The sequence below is a fragment of the Heptranchias perlo genome, chromosome 18 (genome assembly GCF_035084215.1).
Source record: "Heptranchias perlo isolate sHepPer1 chromosome 18, sHepPer1.hap1, whole genome shotgun sequence".
Lineage (NCBI taxonomy): Eukaryota > Metazoa > Chordata > Chondrichthyes > Hexanchiformes > Hexanchidae > Heptranchias > Heptranchias perlo.
Genome location: NC_090342.1, coordinates 19809709 through 19828472, shown reverse-complemented (window position 1 = coordinate 19828472; position 18764 = coordinate 19809709). Strand labels below are relative to the sequence as shown.

Below are 18764 nucleotides of genomic sequence, written 5' to 3'. Positions count from 1 at the left end.
CAGTGCGAGCTGGCACCTGCGGTATCCGTTGCCCCCACGCTGGTTCCTGCGCACTTGTGCCCAGTGTCTCACCACGTGCAGATCCCTTCTCTATCCTAGCCTCTAAAATACGTGCAGTGTCAGTCTCTGAGCTGGTGGCCGGGAGTGTAAGATTGAGTGACAGTGTCTCTTCATCATCACTGTCTTCTTCCTCTGCCTCCTCTGACCAGGAACGTTCCAGTTCTTGGGTATCTGAAATGACAAAGGGACAAGGGTTGGGTTGTGGTGAGGGGAGAGGCGAAAGTAAGAAGTGCGTGCTTACACTATTTGCAGCTTGTGAGTCAGTAAAGATTGTGGGATGAGGGAGAAGTGTGAAGAGAGAAGGAGAATTAGGTATGCAGAGACCCTCATCATCGATCCCTCCAGCGCCACCAGTGGCCACAGCCTCAGCAATGCCCCTTCCCATGATGGTCAGCACTGTCTCCACCACGGGAGTTAAAAAATGTAGGTGCGCTTCTTCTCCTCCAGCTCTTTGTTGCTGCCTCCTGTAATGTGCCACCTTCTCCTGCAAGAAAGAGGGAAGTGTGCCAGTGAGTGTCCTGCAAGATGTTTGGATGATGTGGCTGTGATGGTTGAATAGCTGTCAGTGTGCGAGTTGTGGGTGTGAGGCTGACAACAGTGTTAAATGTGAGAGGGTGAGGTAAACCATTGAATTGAAGGGTTGAGTACTGATTGATAGAGATTGTTGGTGGTGGGGGGGGTGCAGTGAATTTTTTTTTATTCGTTAATGAGATGTGGGCGTCGCTAATTGCCCTTGAGAAGGTGGTGGTGAGCCGCCTTCTTGAACCGCTGCAGTCCGTGTGGTGAAGGTTCTCCCACAGTGCTGTTAGGAAGGCAGTTCCAGGATTTTGACCCAGCGACGATGAAGGAACGGCGATATATTTCCAAGTCGGGATGGTGTGTGACTTGGAGGGGAACGTGCAGGTGGTGTTGTTCCCATGTGCCTGCTGCTCATGTCGTTCTAGGTGTTAGAGGTCGCAGGTTTGGGAGGTGCTGTCGAAGAAACCTTGGCGAGTTGCTGCAGTGCATCCTGTGGATGGTACACACTGCAGCCACAGTCCGCCGGTGGTGAAGGGAGTGAATGTTCAGGGTGGTGGATGGGGTGCCAATCAAGTGGGCTGCTATGTCCTGGATGGTGTCGAGCTTCTTGAGTGTTGTTGGAGCTGCACTCATCCAGGCAAGTGGAGAGTATTCCATCACACTCCTGACTTGTGCCTTGTTGATGGTGGAAAGGCTTTGGGGAGTCAGGAGGTGAGTGACTTGCCGCAGAATACCCAGCCTCTGACCTGCTCTTGTAGCCACAATATTTATATGGCTGGTCCAGTTAAGTTTCTGGTCAATGGTGACCCTAGGATGTTGATGGTGGGGGATTCGTCAATGGTAATGCCGAATGTCAAGGGGAGGTGGTTATACTCTCTCTTGTTGGAGATGGTCATTGCCTGGCACTTATCTGGCGCGAATGTTACTTGCCGCTTATGAGCCCAAGCCTGGATGTTGTCCAGGTCTTGCTGCATGTGGGCTCGGACTGCTTCATTATCTGAGGGGTTGCGAATGGAACTGAACACTGTGCAATCATCAGCGAACATCCCCATTTCTGACCTTATGATGGAGGGAAGGTCATTGATGAAGCAGCTGAAGATGGTTGGGCCTAGGACACTGCCCTGAGGAACTCCTGCAGCAATGTCCTGGGGCTGAGATGATTGGCCTCCAACAACCACTAACATCTTCCTTTGTACTAGGTATGACTCCAGCCACTGGAAAGTTTTCCCCCTGATTCCCATTGACTTCAATTTTAGTAGGGCTCCTTGGTGCCACACTCGGTCAAATGCTGCCTTGATGTCAAGGGCAGTCACACTCACCTCACCTCTGGAACTCAGCTCTTTTGTCCATGTTTGGACCAAGGTTGTAATGAGGTCTGGAGCCGAGTGGTCCTGGCGGAACCCAAACTGAGCATCGGTGAGCAGGTTATTGATGAGTAAGTGCCACTTGATAGCGTTGTCGACGACACCTTCCATCACTTTGCTGATGATTGAGAGTAGACTGATGGGGCGGTAATTGGCCGGATTGGATTTGCCCTGCTTTTTATGGACAGGACATACCTGGGCAATTTTCCACATTGTCGGGTAGATGCCAGTGTTGTAGCTGTACTGGAACAGCTTGGCTGGAGGCGCGGCTAGTTCTGGAGCACAAGTCTTCAGCACTACAGCCGGGATGTTGTTGGGGCCCATAGCCTTTGCTGTATCCAGTGCACTCAGCTGTTTCTTGATATCACGTGGAGTGAATCGAATTGGCTGAAGACTATGTTCTGTGATGGTGGGGATATCGGGAGGAGGCCGAGATGGATCATCCACTCGGCACATCTGGCTGAAGATGGTTGCAAACGCTTCAGCCTTGTCTTTTGCACTCACGTGCTGGACTCCGCCATCATTGAGGATGGGGATGTTTGCAGAGCCTCCTCCTCCCGTTAGTTGTTTAATTGTCCACCATCTTTCACGACTGGATGTGGCAGGACTGCAGAGCTTTGATTTGATCCGTTGGTTGTGGAATCGCTTAGCTCTGTCTATAGCATGTTGCTTCCGCTGTTTAGCATGCATGTAGTCCTGAGTTGTAGCTTCACCAGGTTGGCACATCATTTTTAAGTATGCCTGGTGCTGCTCCTGGCAGGCTCTTCTACACTCCTCATTGAACCAGGGTTGATCCCCTGGCTTGTTGGTAATGGTAGAGTGAGGAATATGCTGGGCCATGAGGTTACAGATTGTGCTGGAATACAGTTCTGCTGATGGCGCACAGCACCTCATGGATGCCCAGTTTTGAGCTGTTAGATCTGTTCTGAATCTATCCCATTTAGCACGGTGGTAGTGCCACACAACACGTTGGATGGTATCCTCAGTGCGAAGACGGGACTTCGTCTCCACGAGGACTGTGCAGTGGTCACGCCTACCAATACTGTCATGGACAGATGCATTTGCGACAGGTAGATTGGTGGGGATGAGGTCAAGTAAGTTTTTCCCTCGTGTTGGTTCACTCACCACCTGCCGCAGGCTCAGTCTGGCAGCTGTGTCTTTCAGGGCTCGGCCAGCTCAGTCAGTAGTGGTGCTACCGAGCCACTCTTGGTGATGGACAATGAAGTCCCCCACCCAGAGTACGTTCGGTGCCCCTGCTACCCTCAGTGCTTCCTCCAAGTGGTGTTCAACATCGAGGAGGACTGATTCATCAGCTGAGGGAGGGTGGTGGGTGGTGATTAGCAGGATGTTTCCTTGGGTCCAGAGTCAATGTTGAGGACTCCCAGGGCCACTCCCTCTTGACTGTATATCACTGTACCGCCACCTCTGGTTGGCCTGTCCTGCCGGTGGGACAGGACCATAGCCAGGGATGGTGATGGAAGATTCTGAGACATTGGCTGAAAGTATGATTCTGTGAGTGTAGCTATGTCAGGCTGTTGCTTGACTAGTCTGTGGGACAACTCTCCCAATTTTGGCACAAGTCCCCAGCTGTTAGTGAGGAGGACTTCGCAGGGTCGACTGGGCTTGGTTTGCCATTGTTGTGTCCGGTGCCTAGTGGTCTGTCCGGTTTTATTCTTGTGACATTTTTTAGCGAGATTTTACAACTGAGTGGCTTGCTAGGCCATTTCAGAGGGCAATTAAGAATTAACCACATTGCTGTGGGTCTGGAGTCATATATAGGCCAGACTGGGTAAGGACGGCAGGCTTCCTTCCCTAAAGGACATTAGTGAACCAGATGGGTTTTTACGACGATCCGGTAGTTTCATGGCCACCATTACTGATACTAGTATTTTAATTCCAGATTTTTATTTATTTAATTAATTGAATTTAAATTCCCCAGTTGCTGTGGTGGGATTTAAACTTATGACTCAGGATTATTAGTCCAGGCCTCTGGATTACTAGTTCAGTAACATAACAACTATGCTACCGTACCCTGTTAGGCAGTAGATGAGGCTAATGGTGCAGTTGTTGGGATATGCCACTTGAAGCTTGAACTCACTCACTCACCTTGACAACTTGTGTTAATTATTGAACTTCTTCCTGCACTGCATCCATGTTTTTGGAGCTATGCTCCTGGCATTGACCTCCTCCGCTATTTCCTCCCACTGCCTATTCAGCATATGTGTGGAAGGCTTCCTGCTCCCCTGCGGATACAGGATGTCCCTCTTTCTCTCCACCTCTTGCGCCAAGGCCTCTAGTGTATAATCAGAGAACCTCAGTGCACGCTCTCTCCCGGTGCAGCCATTCTTCAAAGTATTAGAGCACTGAATCACTTCACGAAGGACTCCCACCACTTCTTGCAGCCACAATGCACCTTCCCTTTAAGATGCGTGAGCCACTCGCAATATTGAGGCCCCTGGTGATGCGTGCAGCCAATCAACAGCGCAGATAGAGCTGGCTGCACGCAGCAATCATTTAAAACAACAGGCAGCACAAATTTAACGTGCTGCCTGCATCGCAATGGTCTGGGAAAGCTATCCTGGGAGCGTCAAATTTAAAGCTCAGTTAAAATCAATTAAAAAATGCTACTTAACATCTCTTAACTACCTTAATTACCCCGCTAATGACCCATCCGCCGGCACTAATTGGTGGCATGACCTCGGCGATTCAGCTTCGCGCACAAGTCCAAATGCACCTACGTTAAACCCGGAAGTGGGCGCTTTGGTGCCGAGTTGCGGTTGCGACCCAAAAAACTATTTTCACCTCCCAACCGACTCCAACCCACTCATGCTTGAGGGATAAAATTCCCCCCTTAAACTCACAGCCTCTGACTTGCTAGTCCAGTAACATATCCATCATCACTAGGAGACTTTGAAGTTGGAAGTATACTCATTAGCACACAGAAACATATATACCCACCACAAGATGTATCTTACTCTCCCCATCACCACACCAAAGTTAAAACAAAAGAGAAACAAAACTTACTTTTTACTGTCGTGACTTTAGCCACAGATGGTAAACACCTACTTGTCACCCTATACAATGCAGTATTTTCAAGTAGAATCTTTTTAAAGAATTACCAAAGTAAAAATGGTTTGATTTGTTCAAAATTTGTGTCTTAGTAATAGACACCATAACAAATGAATTTTGATCATCCATACTTGACAGAAATATGACTGAAGTTATCAGATACCGATAGCAAATGTAGCTAGGTAACCAGTGATGAATGCTAATTTGAGACACAGCAATAGACCTATTGCTTAAAATGCACTCGGAGCACAGGCAGGATGTAATTTTCTTTTTCCAACGTTTCATTTATAATGGGAAGGGAAGAATGCATATTTTAAATGCTGCTGTGTCTGATTTCTCTGGTGTGGAAAATAAAGCAGTGGATACTGTAACTCCGAATAAAGTACTGAATTTTATTAATCATTGTATCCTGCTGTACTGATGTTACCAATTCATCACATGATGTTTTAACATAGGAGACTTGCTGCATTTGCATTTCATTGAGGATTATGCAATTCCCAGCCCCCTCCAGAAGGACTGTGCAATTCCCAGCCCCCTCCAGAAGGTTCAGCCATTGTAAACATTTTAACTTTTTTAATGTTGTCCCCAATAATTTAGATTACAAAAAGACTTTAATCCTGGACTCATGTTAAACTGACATTGTGTCTTTTCAGGCAAGTACTCACATCGTAAATGAAACTAGCTGAGGTCACCTATTTAAGACAACAGAATTTTTATGAGGGACCGCTCATGGTAATTCTCAGCAGGATCATACCACACATCAGGCAGTGAACACTGGGAGTTGTAGCAAGAAATATTTGGCAGAATGTTTGTCTTAGTTGAAAATTTGTCCTTTGTACTTAGGCAGGGATGTGCATTTTATCAAAAGCTGCAAAGTGTTTTTTTTCTTCTCTTAGTCAGCATGTCTCCTGACTAATGTTACATACTCCAACTGAGGAGTGTCAAATTTTGACATCTCCATTCTATTGGAAATTGACTATTATGTGAAAGGTCTAACTTTTAAAGATAATAATGATGCACAAGAATCATGTTTAAAGCATCATAAAACAATAATGGTATTATTTTTATTTTGCATTTTTATTTTACACTTTTATTAATTTTTGTGCTCACCATGGTGGCATTGAATTATAAAAGAGCTTCCCATTTTAGGCACACAGTATAAGGACAAGTTGAGGGAGTTTCACTCTGAATCTGACCATGCTATACCTAGTCAGGAATGCTTCATACTAATGATGCATCTCAGACATATGCTCTAAAAAGCATCCCTATTGCTCCAATGTTACATTTTGCATTTCCTACACTGCCATCATGTGGTTTATGTAAGTGAAAGTGCCAGTTATTGTGGCGTTATCGGGGTCGATTTTCGCATGTCCGAGCGGGTGCGTTCGTGGCGGGGGGGGCTGCTAAAATTCGGGATTCCCGGGGCGGGTCCGGAGCCCGGCTCCAACCCGCTCACTTCCGGGTTCCCCAATGATGCGCTTTGATGCGCGTGCAGCCCCCGCATGAGGGACTCCTACCGGCAATTAAAGCCAGCGGGATCCCACTTAAACCAATTTGATAGTTCAGGTCGTTTGCAGACCTGATTGGGAGGATATTTTAGGAGGGGTGGGATTTTCATCTCAACTGAGCGTGTTGCCCGTACTGGGGGAAACAATCCCAGTTGAAACAGACGTGTTGCAGCCACCAGCCTGTGGGAGCTGCAACGGTCCATTTGACAGGTGCGGGGGGAGACCCTCACTCATTCCAGGAGGCCACTCTGTCACTTTGGACAAAGTTTGGCCTGCACCACCCTCCTCCGAACAAAAAAATCACAAACTTGGAACCTCAACTCCGGTGTGCAGACACATTTACCTACCTTGCGGACCCTCTCAAACGTACATCTTGCGGATGGGGGCCGCCATAGCTGCAGTCATGACCTGATCGGAGGACGAACAGCATCATCAGCCTCGCTGGCCACGTCGTCCACCTCTGACATGTGGAGCTGCTCAACACAGTGCTGTGTCATATCCACCTGCACAGCAGGAGGGAGGGCAACCGCAGAGAGACATGCATCGCAGAAGGTACTACCCTTGCCACAAGGTCTACAGACTGAGGCTCAGCTCCCTGGACCTCTCTGATGAGCAGTGCACACGGAGGCTCAGAGTCACTCGACATTAGTCGTGGACATCTGCAGCCTCCTTGATGCTGAGCTGCTCCCGGCTGGCCCGAGCACCATCTTCTTACCTGTTGCTGTCAAAGTCACCACTGCCCTCAACAACTTCTCCTCCGGATCCTTCAAGGGTGCCACCGGGGACATCGCCGGCGTCTCTCAGTCGTCTGCACAAAAGAGCCCTGCAAATACACCTACACCCACTCTGCAGTGACACAATGGGTGGCATCAGGTGTGGGTCTCCATGGTGATCCTCAGGAAAGGGAATTATTGCAAAAACCAGACAAAATTTTCAAAGACGTGGCAGTAGTGGTGATAACAAATTTTAATGTGCTTTGCAAAACAAAAATCTAAATGAAAAACATGACATTTTGTCATACATCCTTGTGCTCTCCTTTGTGCTCACAAAACCTTACCCCTACGTGGTGCTAGTCCTGTGGCTTCAGCAGAGGTACTGGCAGGTTGCTCTTGTCCATGCCTTGACCGATGAGATGCTTTGCACGGACGCCCTCTGGGTTTCGGTGCCCGTGAGGGCCCCTCCAAAGACTGCTCCACCTGCACCTGTGCAGGGGCAGACTCGGCCACCTGGAGAGGAGGCAGCATTGTGGGTATTGGTTGAGAGGGGGGCAACGGGTCAGACGTCGAAGCGCTTTGAGTGGTGTCCCCACTTCCATGTCTCCTTTCACCATCATCTCTCTCCTGGCCCAGGCCCACATCACTCCTTCCACCCAGCTGGATGACAGTTTGGAGGACTTGTGTGAAGCCTTGGAAGGCCAGTTGTAATGTATCTGTCAGCCTGTTTAAGGCAACAGAATGTTGCTCACTCTGAATCCGAATGGCCGTTGTCAGGGCCTGAATGGACTCATTGTTGAGCCATGCTTGAATCTCGATTGGGGCTAGCCTTTCCTCCATCGCAGACATTCCTGCACCTATCTGCAACACTATCTCAGAGATGCCTTCATGTCCCTGTGACAGTATTCCACTCATGCAGGAGTTGGATTTCTCAATCCTCTACGCGATTGTGGAAAGTGCGTGTGGCAACAGTCCCAGTACCTCGGCAATGTGCTGCTGGCCCTCATTGACTCTCCTTTTCATGGCTGGCCCCCGGGGTTCAGCATCTGGGTCCAGCTGAGAGCCTGGAGAAGAGTGCCCCCACCGACGCGGACTGTCCACGGCTGCCCCTGCCACCAGGGTCTGCTCGTGCTCACATGTGCGTGGTGACTCACCATCTGCAAGGCCAACTAAGTGAGGATGGGGACCCACCGAGGTGTGTGTATCTGCACTGGTGGATGGCTGGCTTAGATGTGACGATGCCCCCTCAGAGGCCGACAGGTCCTCTGAGGAATCGCCCTCCACCGTCACGGCGGTCGCAGATGGCCCTGCAAGAGAACAGAAAGCAATATTAAGCATGTGGATAGATGTTGAGGTGCTGCAGATGCCAAGTGATGTTACGATCATTCGCTATCATGGTTTCTGTCACCAGCCGTTTGTGCACTCCTAGTCTTGGCGTCCGCCACGGTCAGGCACTCCAGCGTGTGGCTTAGTTCTGTCGAAGACTTAATTACCTATTATATACAATGCATTAACTCCAAACACTTATTTTCAGACAAGTAAGAATTTTAATTAAAAGAAGCTTGTATACAAGGGAAGAGGGCTCTAAAACAATGGTCAGAACAACCTCTTCACTGAACATAGGAAGACAGTTCACATTTATACAGTTTAATTAGTCTATCATAGAATATGGGCGTACATGTACATTCTTTATTAGTTCAAGTGGTTAGTCAATCAAAATAAGGAACCCACCCTCTAGTTCCTCATGACTGCCTCGTGATTTTTTTAAACATTGTCTGGGAAAGCATGTTTCCTTAGTAACAGTTTTTCTTATCAGTGGGTCTGTACTTATTCATTTCTGTTAGTCAGACAGTTATCTCATAAGCAGACAATAGCTCTTCTTTGTGTCTTTGGTGAGAACTAAAACATAAGCTTTCTATTATATCCAGCTGGTCAGCTAACATGGTCAACTTATCCATCATGCATTTCTTCTTTTTTTTGTTTTAAGGGTATTAGGAAATTAATATGGTCAGCTTTATGGTTTAGGTGTATTAGAAAGTTAATTTGGTCAGGCATTTCTTTATGGTTTTCCACAGTTCCAGTGCCTGCTGCTCTGCGTCGGTGAGGACCACCTGGTGTGGCGGGCACCCTCCGGTCCTTGCCCTCTCCCGGGCATTCTGGCATCTCTTCTCCTATCAAGGCAAAACACAGAGAGGTGTGATTGAGTGATGGTTGCATAGTGACTCGCTGCATGCATTGGTGTGGGTGGGGTTGTCCATGAGGGAGACGCATGGGAGGGTGCGTTTGAGACATATCCATGAGATTGTATGAGGATTGGGTTGCATGGTAGTGTTCGAATGGGAACTGGGGCAGTGAGTAAGTGCAGGCAAGGTGAGGATGATGGTTGAGTGGATGTGAGGAGTGATGCGAGAGCATTGTGGTGGCAGTGCAGGAGGAGTTGTGTGGTGGTGGAGGCGATGTGGAAGGCAGAGTATGGGAGCACGCGTAAGTATACTCACTTTGGCTGACCTGGTTAGGTCATTAAAGCGCTTCCTGCACTGGACCCAGGTTCGGCACACATTGCTGCTGCTGCTGACCTCCTCGGCCACCTCGAGCCAGGCCTTCGTGGTGGCAGAGGGAGGCCACCTCCTCCCATCAGATGGGAAAAACGTTTCCCTCCTACTCCTCACCCCATCGAGCAGCACCTGGAGTGAGGAGTCTGAGAACCTTGGAGCAGCCTTCCCTCTGGCCTGCTCCATGCTGCCAAAATGGTTCTTTGCTGCAGGAGGAGCATTGGAGTACTGCCCCTTTAAATAGGGCTCCTCCTGCTGACAGCCTGTGATGCGGGTGCGCAGTGCGCCCGCTGTGCAGGTCTGGAACGGGAAACCCAGAAGCACACGTAAATACATTCAATTAGGCTGCGATCGCGTGCAGAGCACCCCAATTTCACTGGGCGCAGTTTGTTTTTATGGAATTATACAAAATTAAGTTAACAGATATTGTTGAAAAGTAGAAATGCATGTATAATAATGTAGACTTGGTACTTTTTTGTAGAATGTCAATTTTCATAAATTTAAATTTGACAAACTGTTTCCTGTTTGTTTCTAAGTAGTAATTCCATTGTAATGCCTGTTCTCATATAATCAATTTAATATTGTACATATTCTGAGTTGAAATAGAGTATACCAAGACTGGGTTAAAGCTTTTCACATTGTCCTAGGTATAAGTGATTCCATGAAGACATTAGTACATGAATAGCCCAATGTATTGAGTTAATCCCATGATTACTTTTCACTGGTCTACCTGAGTTTCTACAGCCATTTTGTTCACACTTTATCTTATGTTCTTACAGTACATACTTACAATATCTCATTTGTTACTTCATTTTTCCGGTTTACATTTTTTGAACTTATAATATTTCTTTATAATCTTATTTAATATTGTTATTCTCCCATCCAAATTGGATATAATAATAAAGAGCTTTGTCATGCGGAGGCACAGTGGTGTAAGACAGAAACAATACACAATGACACAGCAATGTGGGGATGCAGGTTTGATTCTCTTCTAGGAGTGATAATTCTGATGCACCCACACCAGGAACACACATCACTTAATTGTACATTCCCAGCCAGTGATTTTTCATCTATTGACTTTAATAGATAGTAAATTATGGGCTGGAAATGTACAGTTTAGTAATATGCACTCTCGGCATGCCTGGAACGGTTGCATCAGAATTTTTACCCTTAAGTTCCTGTTCTCTGCCATGCTGCTGTATGAAGGTGCTAAGTGGAGGCCAGATTCCTCCCTATAAGAAGGAAAGATAATCCAGGTTACTGTGCCATCCTCTCAACTACAAGTTGTGTGTGCTCCACAAATTTAAACATGCTTTGGAGCAATTATAAGTATATCAAATTATCAAAACAGTTGAAAAAGAGAGCTTTGTCTTAATTACCAAGTTCAGACTATACCCATCAGTGAGATTTTCATGGAAAAGTGTGAACTGCTGCAAAACTATTGAAATAAGCAATTTATTATTTACAGTGAGACATGCAAAAATAAATTAATTTATTTTAAATGCAATTATTAAGTCTCATTGAAAACTAATGGAGATTTTCAGATCAGCTCCACTGCATTAATGGTTTGTCTTAAATTTATGGTGAATAACTTTATCAGGGTGTTTTATTTCTCACAGGTTCGCATGTAACTCAATTAATGTTGGCTAATTTCTTAACAGCTATAAATGATGGAAATATTTCTACATGGTATGATGCTTATGTAAGGAAGCCAAAGCCATATTTTGCAAATGAAGGCTTTAAAAATCCACCATGCAGTAGAACAAACACTTACAGAGAGAATGCTAATGAAGAAACGTATACCATCGGAGCTGAAAAATTGTGTCGACAAAATGCAGAGAAAATTTGCAATGGACCCCTAAAACATGATAAGCAGTACTTGTAAGTAAAATACTTGATTCTGATTCCTTTTGTTGTATAATTTTCAATACAATAGAAGCAGCAACATTACAGTGATGTTTGTATTGATTTATAAGAAACTAGCAAAAAATGCACAAATAAAACAGGATTCTCTATTTTCTTTGCAATGTTAAGTTCTTGTTCTTTGCTGCTCACTCATTATTATTGCAGCGAAATTTTACTGCTGTAGCACTGGGGAGGGGCCTAGGAGAGGGACATCTGTATATATGTGTGGTGTCAAGTGCAGTTATTGAGATTCAGTTTAAGTTTAGGTACCATATGTGCTTAAACCCAGCAACACTAACAGAAGCACCTTAGGTGGTAATATGGTGGAGGCATTACATTATCACCATTAGGTAATTAATCTAAAAAAAAATGCCTGCACAAATTCTTATTGCTGTCAGGGTATGGATTCCAAATGCCATCTGTGTTTTACAACCTTGCGCCACCTATGTATTTTACATTTTGAAATAACGGCCTAGTGATGACTGTGAAACTATTTCTCCTCAACTTTCCAAAATAAAAATAGCAGCAGTACTTACCAGCATGAACTGGCATAAGTTACCTGAATGTTAACCTCACATGGCAGTTCACTGCTGATCTTCCGCAGAGTTTTTCTGGCCTATCTATCCCTCTGATGGCTTTAGATAGACTGAGATATACTTTTAAAATTTGACCAGAATAAAGCAAATTTAAATTTTTAGTGTTTTTGCTGCTGGTATTGTAAGTAACAGTATGATTTGACCTCAAGGTCCTGTTCAGCTGTCTATTTGCTCATTCTCTCCCTTACCTCTGTCTTTGATGCCCTTGTCCCCGGTAAAACCCTTACTCTCTTCCACCCTGGTCGTTCGCCCTAGTATGGCCCCCATATTCACTCCCTCAAGTCCAAGAGGTGCAGACGTGAGCGTATCTGGCGCAAAACTGGCCATCCATTGCCACATTTGGCTTGGCCTCATCTAGCACTATCAGGTCCTGCTGTCCTTTGCCAAGATCACTCACTACTCCAAGATCATCTTTGATTGCAAAGATAACTCCCAGCTTATTTTCTCCACTAAAATCTGTCTCCCATGCCCTCTCCGTCCTCACCTCCAACAAGTGCGAGAAGCTCATTGACTTCCTTGCCACTAAGATTGATACCATTCATTCAGCTGCCTCTGTCGCATCCCCTATACTCCTTGCCCCCCAAGCCAAACTTCCCCCAAGGCTCCCTCCAACTCGAGCTCTGAACCCGCCTCATTCTTTAGCTTCTCTCCATCTCCCCTCATGCCCTGTCCGAGCTTATCTTAACCCACTTCCTGTTCTTTGAACCTGATTCCCACTAAATCTCTGACCACCCAACTTCTCTTCCTAGCCCCCATGCTAGCTGACATTGTAAATGGCTCCCTCTCCTGATGTACTGTTCCCCTCTTTTTCAAAATTGCCGTCATCACCCCCTCCTCAAAAAAAACAACTTTGTCCTTGCAAACTGCTTCCAACTTCCTTTTCCTCTCCAAAGTCCTTTAACTGTCATCGCCTTCCAAATCCGTGCCCTTCTTTCCCGCAACTCTATGTTTGAACCTCTCCAGTTAGGTTTCCGCCCCCACTAGAGCACTGAAGTAGCTCTAACCAAAGTCATAAATGACATCCTCTGTGACTGACCGTGATGCACTATCCCTCCTCATCATTCTCAACCTCTCTGCAGCCTTTGATACGGTTGACCACACTATCCCCCTCTAACACCTCTTGTCCGTTGTCCAGCTTCTTTGGCTTAGTGTCAATTTTATTTCTGATTATGCTTCTGTGAAGTGCCTTAGGCATTTTTCTACATTAAAGGTGCTATATAAATGTAAGTTGTTGTTCTATTTAGAACTCTTGGACATTTACAACACAGAAGGAGGCCATTCGCCCCATCGTATCTATGCATCTAATCTTCTGGGCTAAAATCCAGAATCTTGTCTTTTGAGGAAAAAATTAATAAAATGACAATTTTTGTATAGGTCTGTTGCCCCTCAATGCTACCTATCTGATTGTCTGGTAAAGATACATAAGTTGTTTGAACTATTAAACTTGTTTGGTTTCATAAAAATATTACTAGTTTCTAGTCTTAAGTGTTGTCACAATTCAAGATTTTTTGACCAACCTTCCACAAAAAGGATTTGAAATTAAGGGTTTTTAAAAAAAAAATTTAAGCTAAGCCCATATCCACAAACTTTAAAAGGGCATCTAGATGAAAGGTGGTTAATATGCTAAAGGAAAGCTGCTTTCCTCAGAGACTAAACAAAAAACAATTTGTTAGTTTGTCTAGGTAATCAAAGAATGTCTCTCATCCATTGTGTTGGAAAGCCTTTTGATCTCTGTCTGTTAAGAGGAAGATAAAAAGAGAGACACAGCAATATAAAGAAACAGCCTTTTGAAACAGAAAGACTGCGAGGGTAGTCAGAATTGTTAAAGGGAAAGCTGCAAGGTCTTTGCTGAGAGATTCTTTGCTGATGCACAGAGGTTAGAAATGCTGGACGATAGTTAGAAGACACCTTATTTAATTCAAATAAGAGGTCCCACTGATGTGGAGAAGTGTGGCGTGTTCTTTATTTTGTATCATTATTTGAAGATTAGTTGTACAATTAAATCAAGTGAATCTACTCATAACTTTTGCTCTGTATGAAATACGGCAACTTAACAATTTTTGTATCAAGCCCGACCTCACAAATTGTTTGTTTGGTCTGCCTTCAGAGAGATTGAAGAAAGTATACATGCAAAAGAAAGAACTTGCATTTAAATAGTGCCTTTCTGGTCCTCAGTACATCCCAAAGCACATCACAACCAATGAAGTATTTTGAAGTATAGTCACTGTTGTAGTATAGGGAAATCTGGCAGCCAATTTGCACAAGTCAGGGTACTACATACAGCAATTAGATAAATGACCAGGTAATCTGTTTTTGATGATGTTAGTTGAGAGATAAATGTTGGTCAGGACTCCAGGAGAACTCCGTTTTTCTTCAAATAGTGCTATGGGATCCACCCATGTGTCCACCTGAGAGAGCAGACAGGACCTTAATTTAACATCTCATCTGAAAGACTGTACTTCTGACAGTGCAGCACTCCCTCACTACTGCATTGAAGTGTCAACCTAGATTATGTGCTCATGTCTCTGGAATGGCTTAGAGGTGTGAGTGCTACTATTGAGCCAAGGCTGACATGAATAGCTGGCTCAGATCACAAGAGGATAATGTTATTATAGCGAGGTCCTGCTATAGGGCAAACAGATATAGGGCATTGTGAGTCTAGTCCCATAAAAAAGTAAGACACTCAGACTTGCTTATGGGAGTGACTGACGCCACTGAATCTGAGAAAGTTTATAAGGTATCCAAATTCACAGCAGATGTACTAGGAAATAATCTCTCTATAAAGATGTTTTATAGTCAACTTTATTTGTAATAAATTTGTCATTTTTTTCTTTTAGATTCAAATTTCGAGCAACAAACTTTCAAAGACAATTTACTGATTCAGATTACTCTGATCCAATCAGAACCCTAGGTAATTCATATGACTTAGAATTGAAAAGTGTTTCTTTTTTTGGTAATATTAAGGTGCTATGGTCTCGTATATTTGAATTCTTTATTTGTGATGGTGTAAGAGTTCCATGTTGATATGGAGAGGTCCAAAAGGGGTTAAATTAAAGCTAATGTAACTCGTCATGTGCTGCCAATGTATTTTGGCTTTTTCACAATGGCTTATGGGTCCCAACATTGATCTCATCAGCAGTGTAGCAGAGCTTCTCCTTGGTATCCATTGCTAGCTAGCTAGATAAGAGCAATGGATGGAGGGATAGATAGATAGACAGACAGACCAATCCTACAACACCCCGTGGTCCTTCCTTCCCAATTCTACAGAACATTTGAGCCACAAAACCATGTACGAGGATTGCAAGTTGAATGTACATACATCCGCTGCCAAATAAACTACTTTTTTGGTTCTTTGGTACTACAAACTGTTAGTGACCTTAGTCTTTATGTCACTGTTAATAATATTGGCCCGAACTTTCAACTTCAGCAGGGATGTAAAACGAGCGATATCAGATCAGATGCCCATTAAACGCCCCACCCAACTTTCCTTTCCAGTGAAAAGTTCCCTCCATTCTTACCACAATACGGACTGTTTAGAAAAATTTACTGGCTGTTAAGTTACAGGCACAGTAATTGGTGGTTGAAAGTTATTTCCATATGTTTGTTTTCGTTTGTTCACCACATCTCCTGTCTATTTTTCTGATTTAAACTTTCAGCTAAGTTAAACACCTTCCATGTTTTGGTGTCCAAGTAATTATTGGATTTGGAGATTTCGGCCAGAAGTTTCAGCTTTGATGAGTTATAAAACAAGCGATATCTGATTGGTCGTCCGTTATACACCCTGGAAAGGAAAATTGAGCGGGTGTATCATGGGTGGCTGATCCGATATCGCCCACTTTACTCCCCCACCGAAGTTGAAAGTTCTGCCCAATGAACGAGTATTGGGACACTGTTTAAGATCAGCATTCAGCATTGCACATGGGAATTAAAAGTTTTGCATTTTCTGCACAATGAATATTGTTCTCTTTTTTAAGTTCAGAGTGCTTATTGTTTATCAAAGTTTATAAAAATGAAAGAAACACTTATATTCTATCATTTTAATTAAAAGTTTATTAGTTAGAGGACTTAAAAGACAGTAAATATTTCATTGCTGATTGTAAAACAGCTTCTATAGGTCAATATATTCGGCAGAATACCACTGCCAATAATTATCTTTCTATTTTCTTAGTAATTTGAATTGGAATGTAATGTCTATTAGAAAATTAATTCAATGGTAATTCAGTACTAATTCTTCTGCAGAGTGAAATTTATGGTATAAAGCCATTCATTCTGGCATGTCATTTAATTCTCTCCTTTCTGACAGTGTGTTTCATACTGATGTCTGCATAGCATAAGCATGAGACCACGGTACTATTAGTGTTCCCCCTTTGATATGCTCCATTTGCCTCGTGGACGTATCAGCAAAGTCATTCTTATTCATCTTTATAATATGAAGGATAAAGCCCCATATTTCCTCAAGGGATCAGTTGGACTCCCGCCACAAGGACAAAACCTCCTCCCACCCATTACAATGCCTATGATGCCAAAGGGGCGGAGCTGGGGGTGGGGATTCCCTACGCTGGGAGTTGATGCCTCTCCAGCTTGGGAGGAACCCAATATATTATTGAAGGATGATACGCCGAGAATGATGAGGCATACCGGCCTCCAAATGGATGCAAGTGGGCCCCATCAGGGGTGGGGGGCGGGGGGTGTCCATGAGAGGGAAGTGTCTGGACCCCAAAGAAAGGTCAGTCCTTTGTAACAAAAAATTTGGATCAGCCTTCCTACACAGAAAGCAAAAAGAAAGAAGGATGGGGTTTTGGAGGGAGCCTGCCCCCCTCCACTCCGGATGCACGCAGGCACTGGATTTTCCAGCCTTATGCAGCAGGTGGGCACCAGAGTTGTGCTCTTAGTGGCACAGAAACCCACCAGCCTAATGCAAATGAGGTGTCCCTGAAAATTTTTAACTTATGCCAATCTTATCAATTAATAGGTCTGAGAGTCAAGTGTAAGCAACTTTAATACTCTATTAAGAAATATGAGTATAATCAATCATAGCAAGCAAGCAAGTGATATACGTCTATATACTTACAAGCAGACAACCGATTGGGTGGACCTAGTATGCTCTGAGCTTGACCTCCGGTGTCTTCAGTCCAAGCTGCTCGATTTCTCCTTGGATACCCTGGTTCTTATACCCATTAGTAACCAATTCATGTCACCTGACAGATCCCCGTCTTCCTGACTGTTCCAAGGCAAGACTAAGTTGCTGGGTCCCATTCTTATCTATATTTCTCAAGGTTGCCTTCATTCTGCTGGGCTGAACTCATTCCTTTTCTCTCAGTATTTTTCCATCACTCTTAAACTTTCTTACCTTCTGTGAATCATATTAGTTGATTAAAATCACACTTTGTTAGATCTTAATTTAGTTTGCATTGTAAGCTGTCTTAGGTGCATTTCTTCTACTTTCTTAATCCTATCTCCTTTTTTTAATTGGTTTGCTTAGGAGTGTGTTTCCTATCTGCATTGCCAGCAAAAGTCTGTTAAGCACCAGACTGTCTGCCTGTGGTCAATTAGGCTAACTTCACTTACCTGTGATACCAGTGTTAGCCATTTTCTACCATTATCCCCAAAACCTATCCCCTCCCCCGCTGACACCACAAACTCCAGCAGAGTCAGCCCTGGAGAGCACCGGCAGGCGTAACTGTTGGGAGGTGGGATCGCTGCCCGTGAATATTTGGGGCGTAGATTTTTACATTATGCCATTTATATTATTTAGCTTTTTAGTTGCTAACAATATAAGTCATTATAAAAAGAAATTTCAAAAAATTATATCAAATATGTCACTGTATTTAACTTTTTAAATTGGAAGATAAATATATTTGGAACATGTTAATCAAATTGGGATTTTTAAGTCTCTGTGCAAAGAGATTTTGTATTGAAATGTTCAACATACGCTTGTAATAATTTTTTAGCTGCAGTTACAAGAAAGAAATCCTTGCCACAGGACCCAGCATACCAAAGGGTTAAACTTGTTTGCACAGCAACTGATTTGACTCCGTTTAATGAACCTGTATAAACAAGGCTTTGTTGCTTTGTCCAGTTCAAAGCACCTATTGATGGTGAAACAAGTGTCTTGTGTTTTCCCAATTATACTTCACATTATTTTCTGCAGTTCTTAGATGTGTTTGTTCATTGTTTTTGCTGTTCAAGAGCTCTAATGATTTGAAAACCAGACAGCCGATTTTAACGGTTAAGTCACATTATATGTGTTCATGCTGTAAAAAGGGACTGACCCCAAGAGTCTCTAATCACTGTTTTCCCCTGACCTAAGGTTACATTTCACTTTTTAAATCATGGTTTAAACTTATGACATATTCGTTCCTATCTCAGTGACTGCATTCTTTGTGATCACTTTATTAATGTTAGAAAAGTTGATTGCATTTATACTTACCATGTACTTTGCTAAGCAGACATTGAGATATAAATCTTTTTAGCCCTG

The 18764-nt window shown here is 44.1% G+C and overlaps 1 protein-coding gene across 3 annotated transcripts in view; it reads left to right on the top strand.

The window, feature by feature from the left end:
- The window catches only part of ptprq (protein tyrosine phosphatase receptor type Q), a 203270-nt gene that overhangs the window by 145176 nt on the left and 39330 nt on the right, over nt 1-18764 (top strand). For all 3 annotated transcript variants that reach the window (XM_067999470.1, XM_067999469.1, XM_067999468.1), the window contains exons 43-44: nt 11447-11666; nt 15124-15197. In XM_067999470.1, the coding sequence (XP_067855571.1) occupies nt 11447-11666; nt 15124-15197 (294 nt within the window). The remainder of the gene's footprint in view (nt 1-11446; nt 11667-15123; nt 15198-18764) is intronic.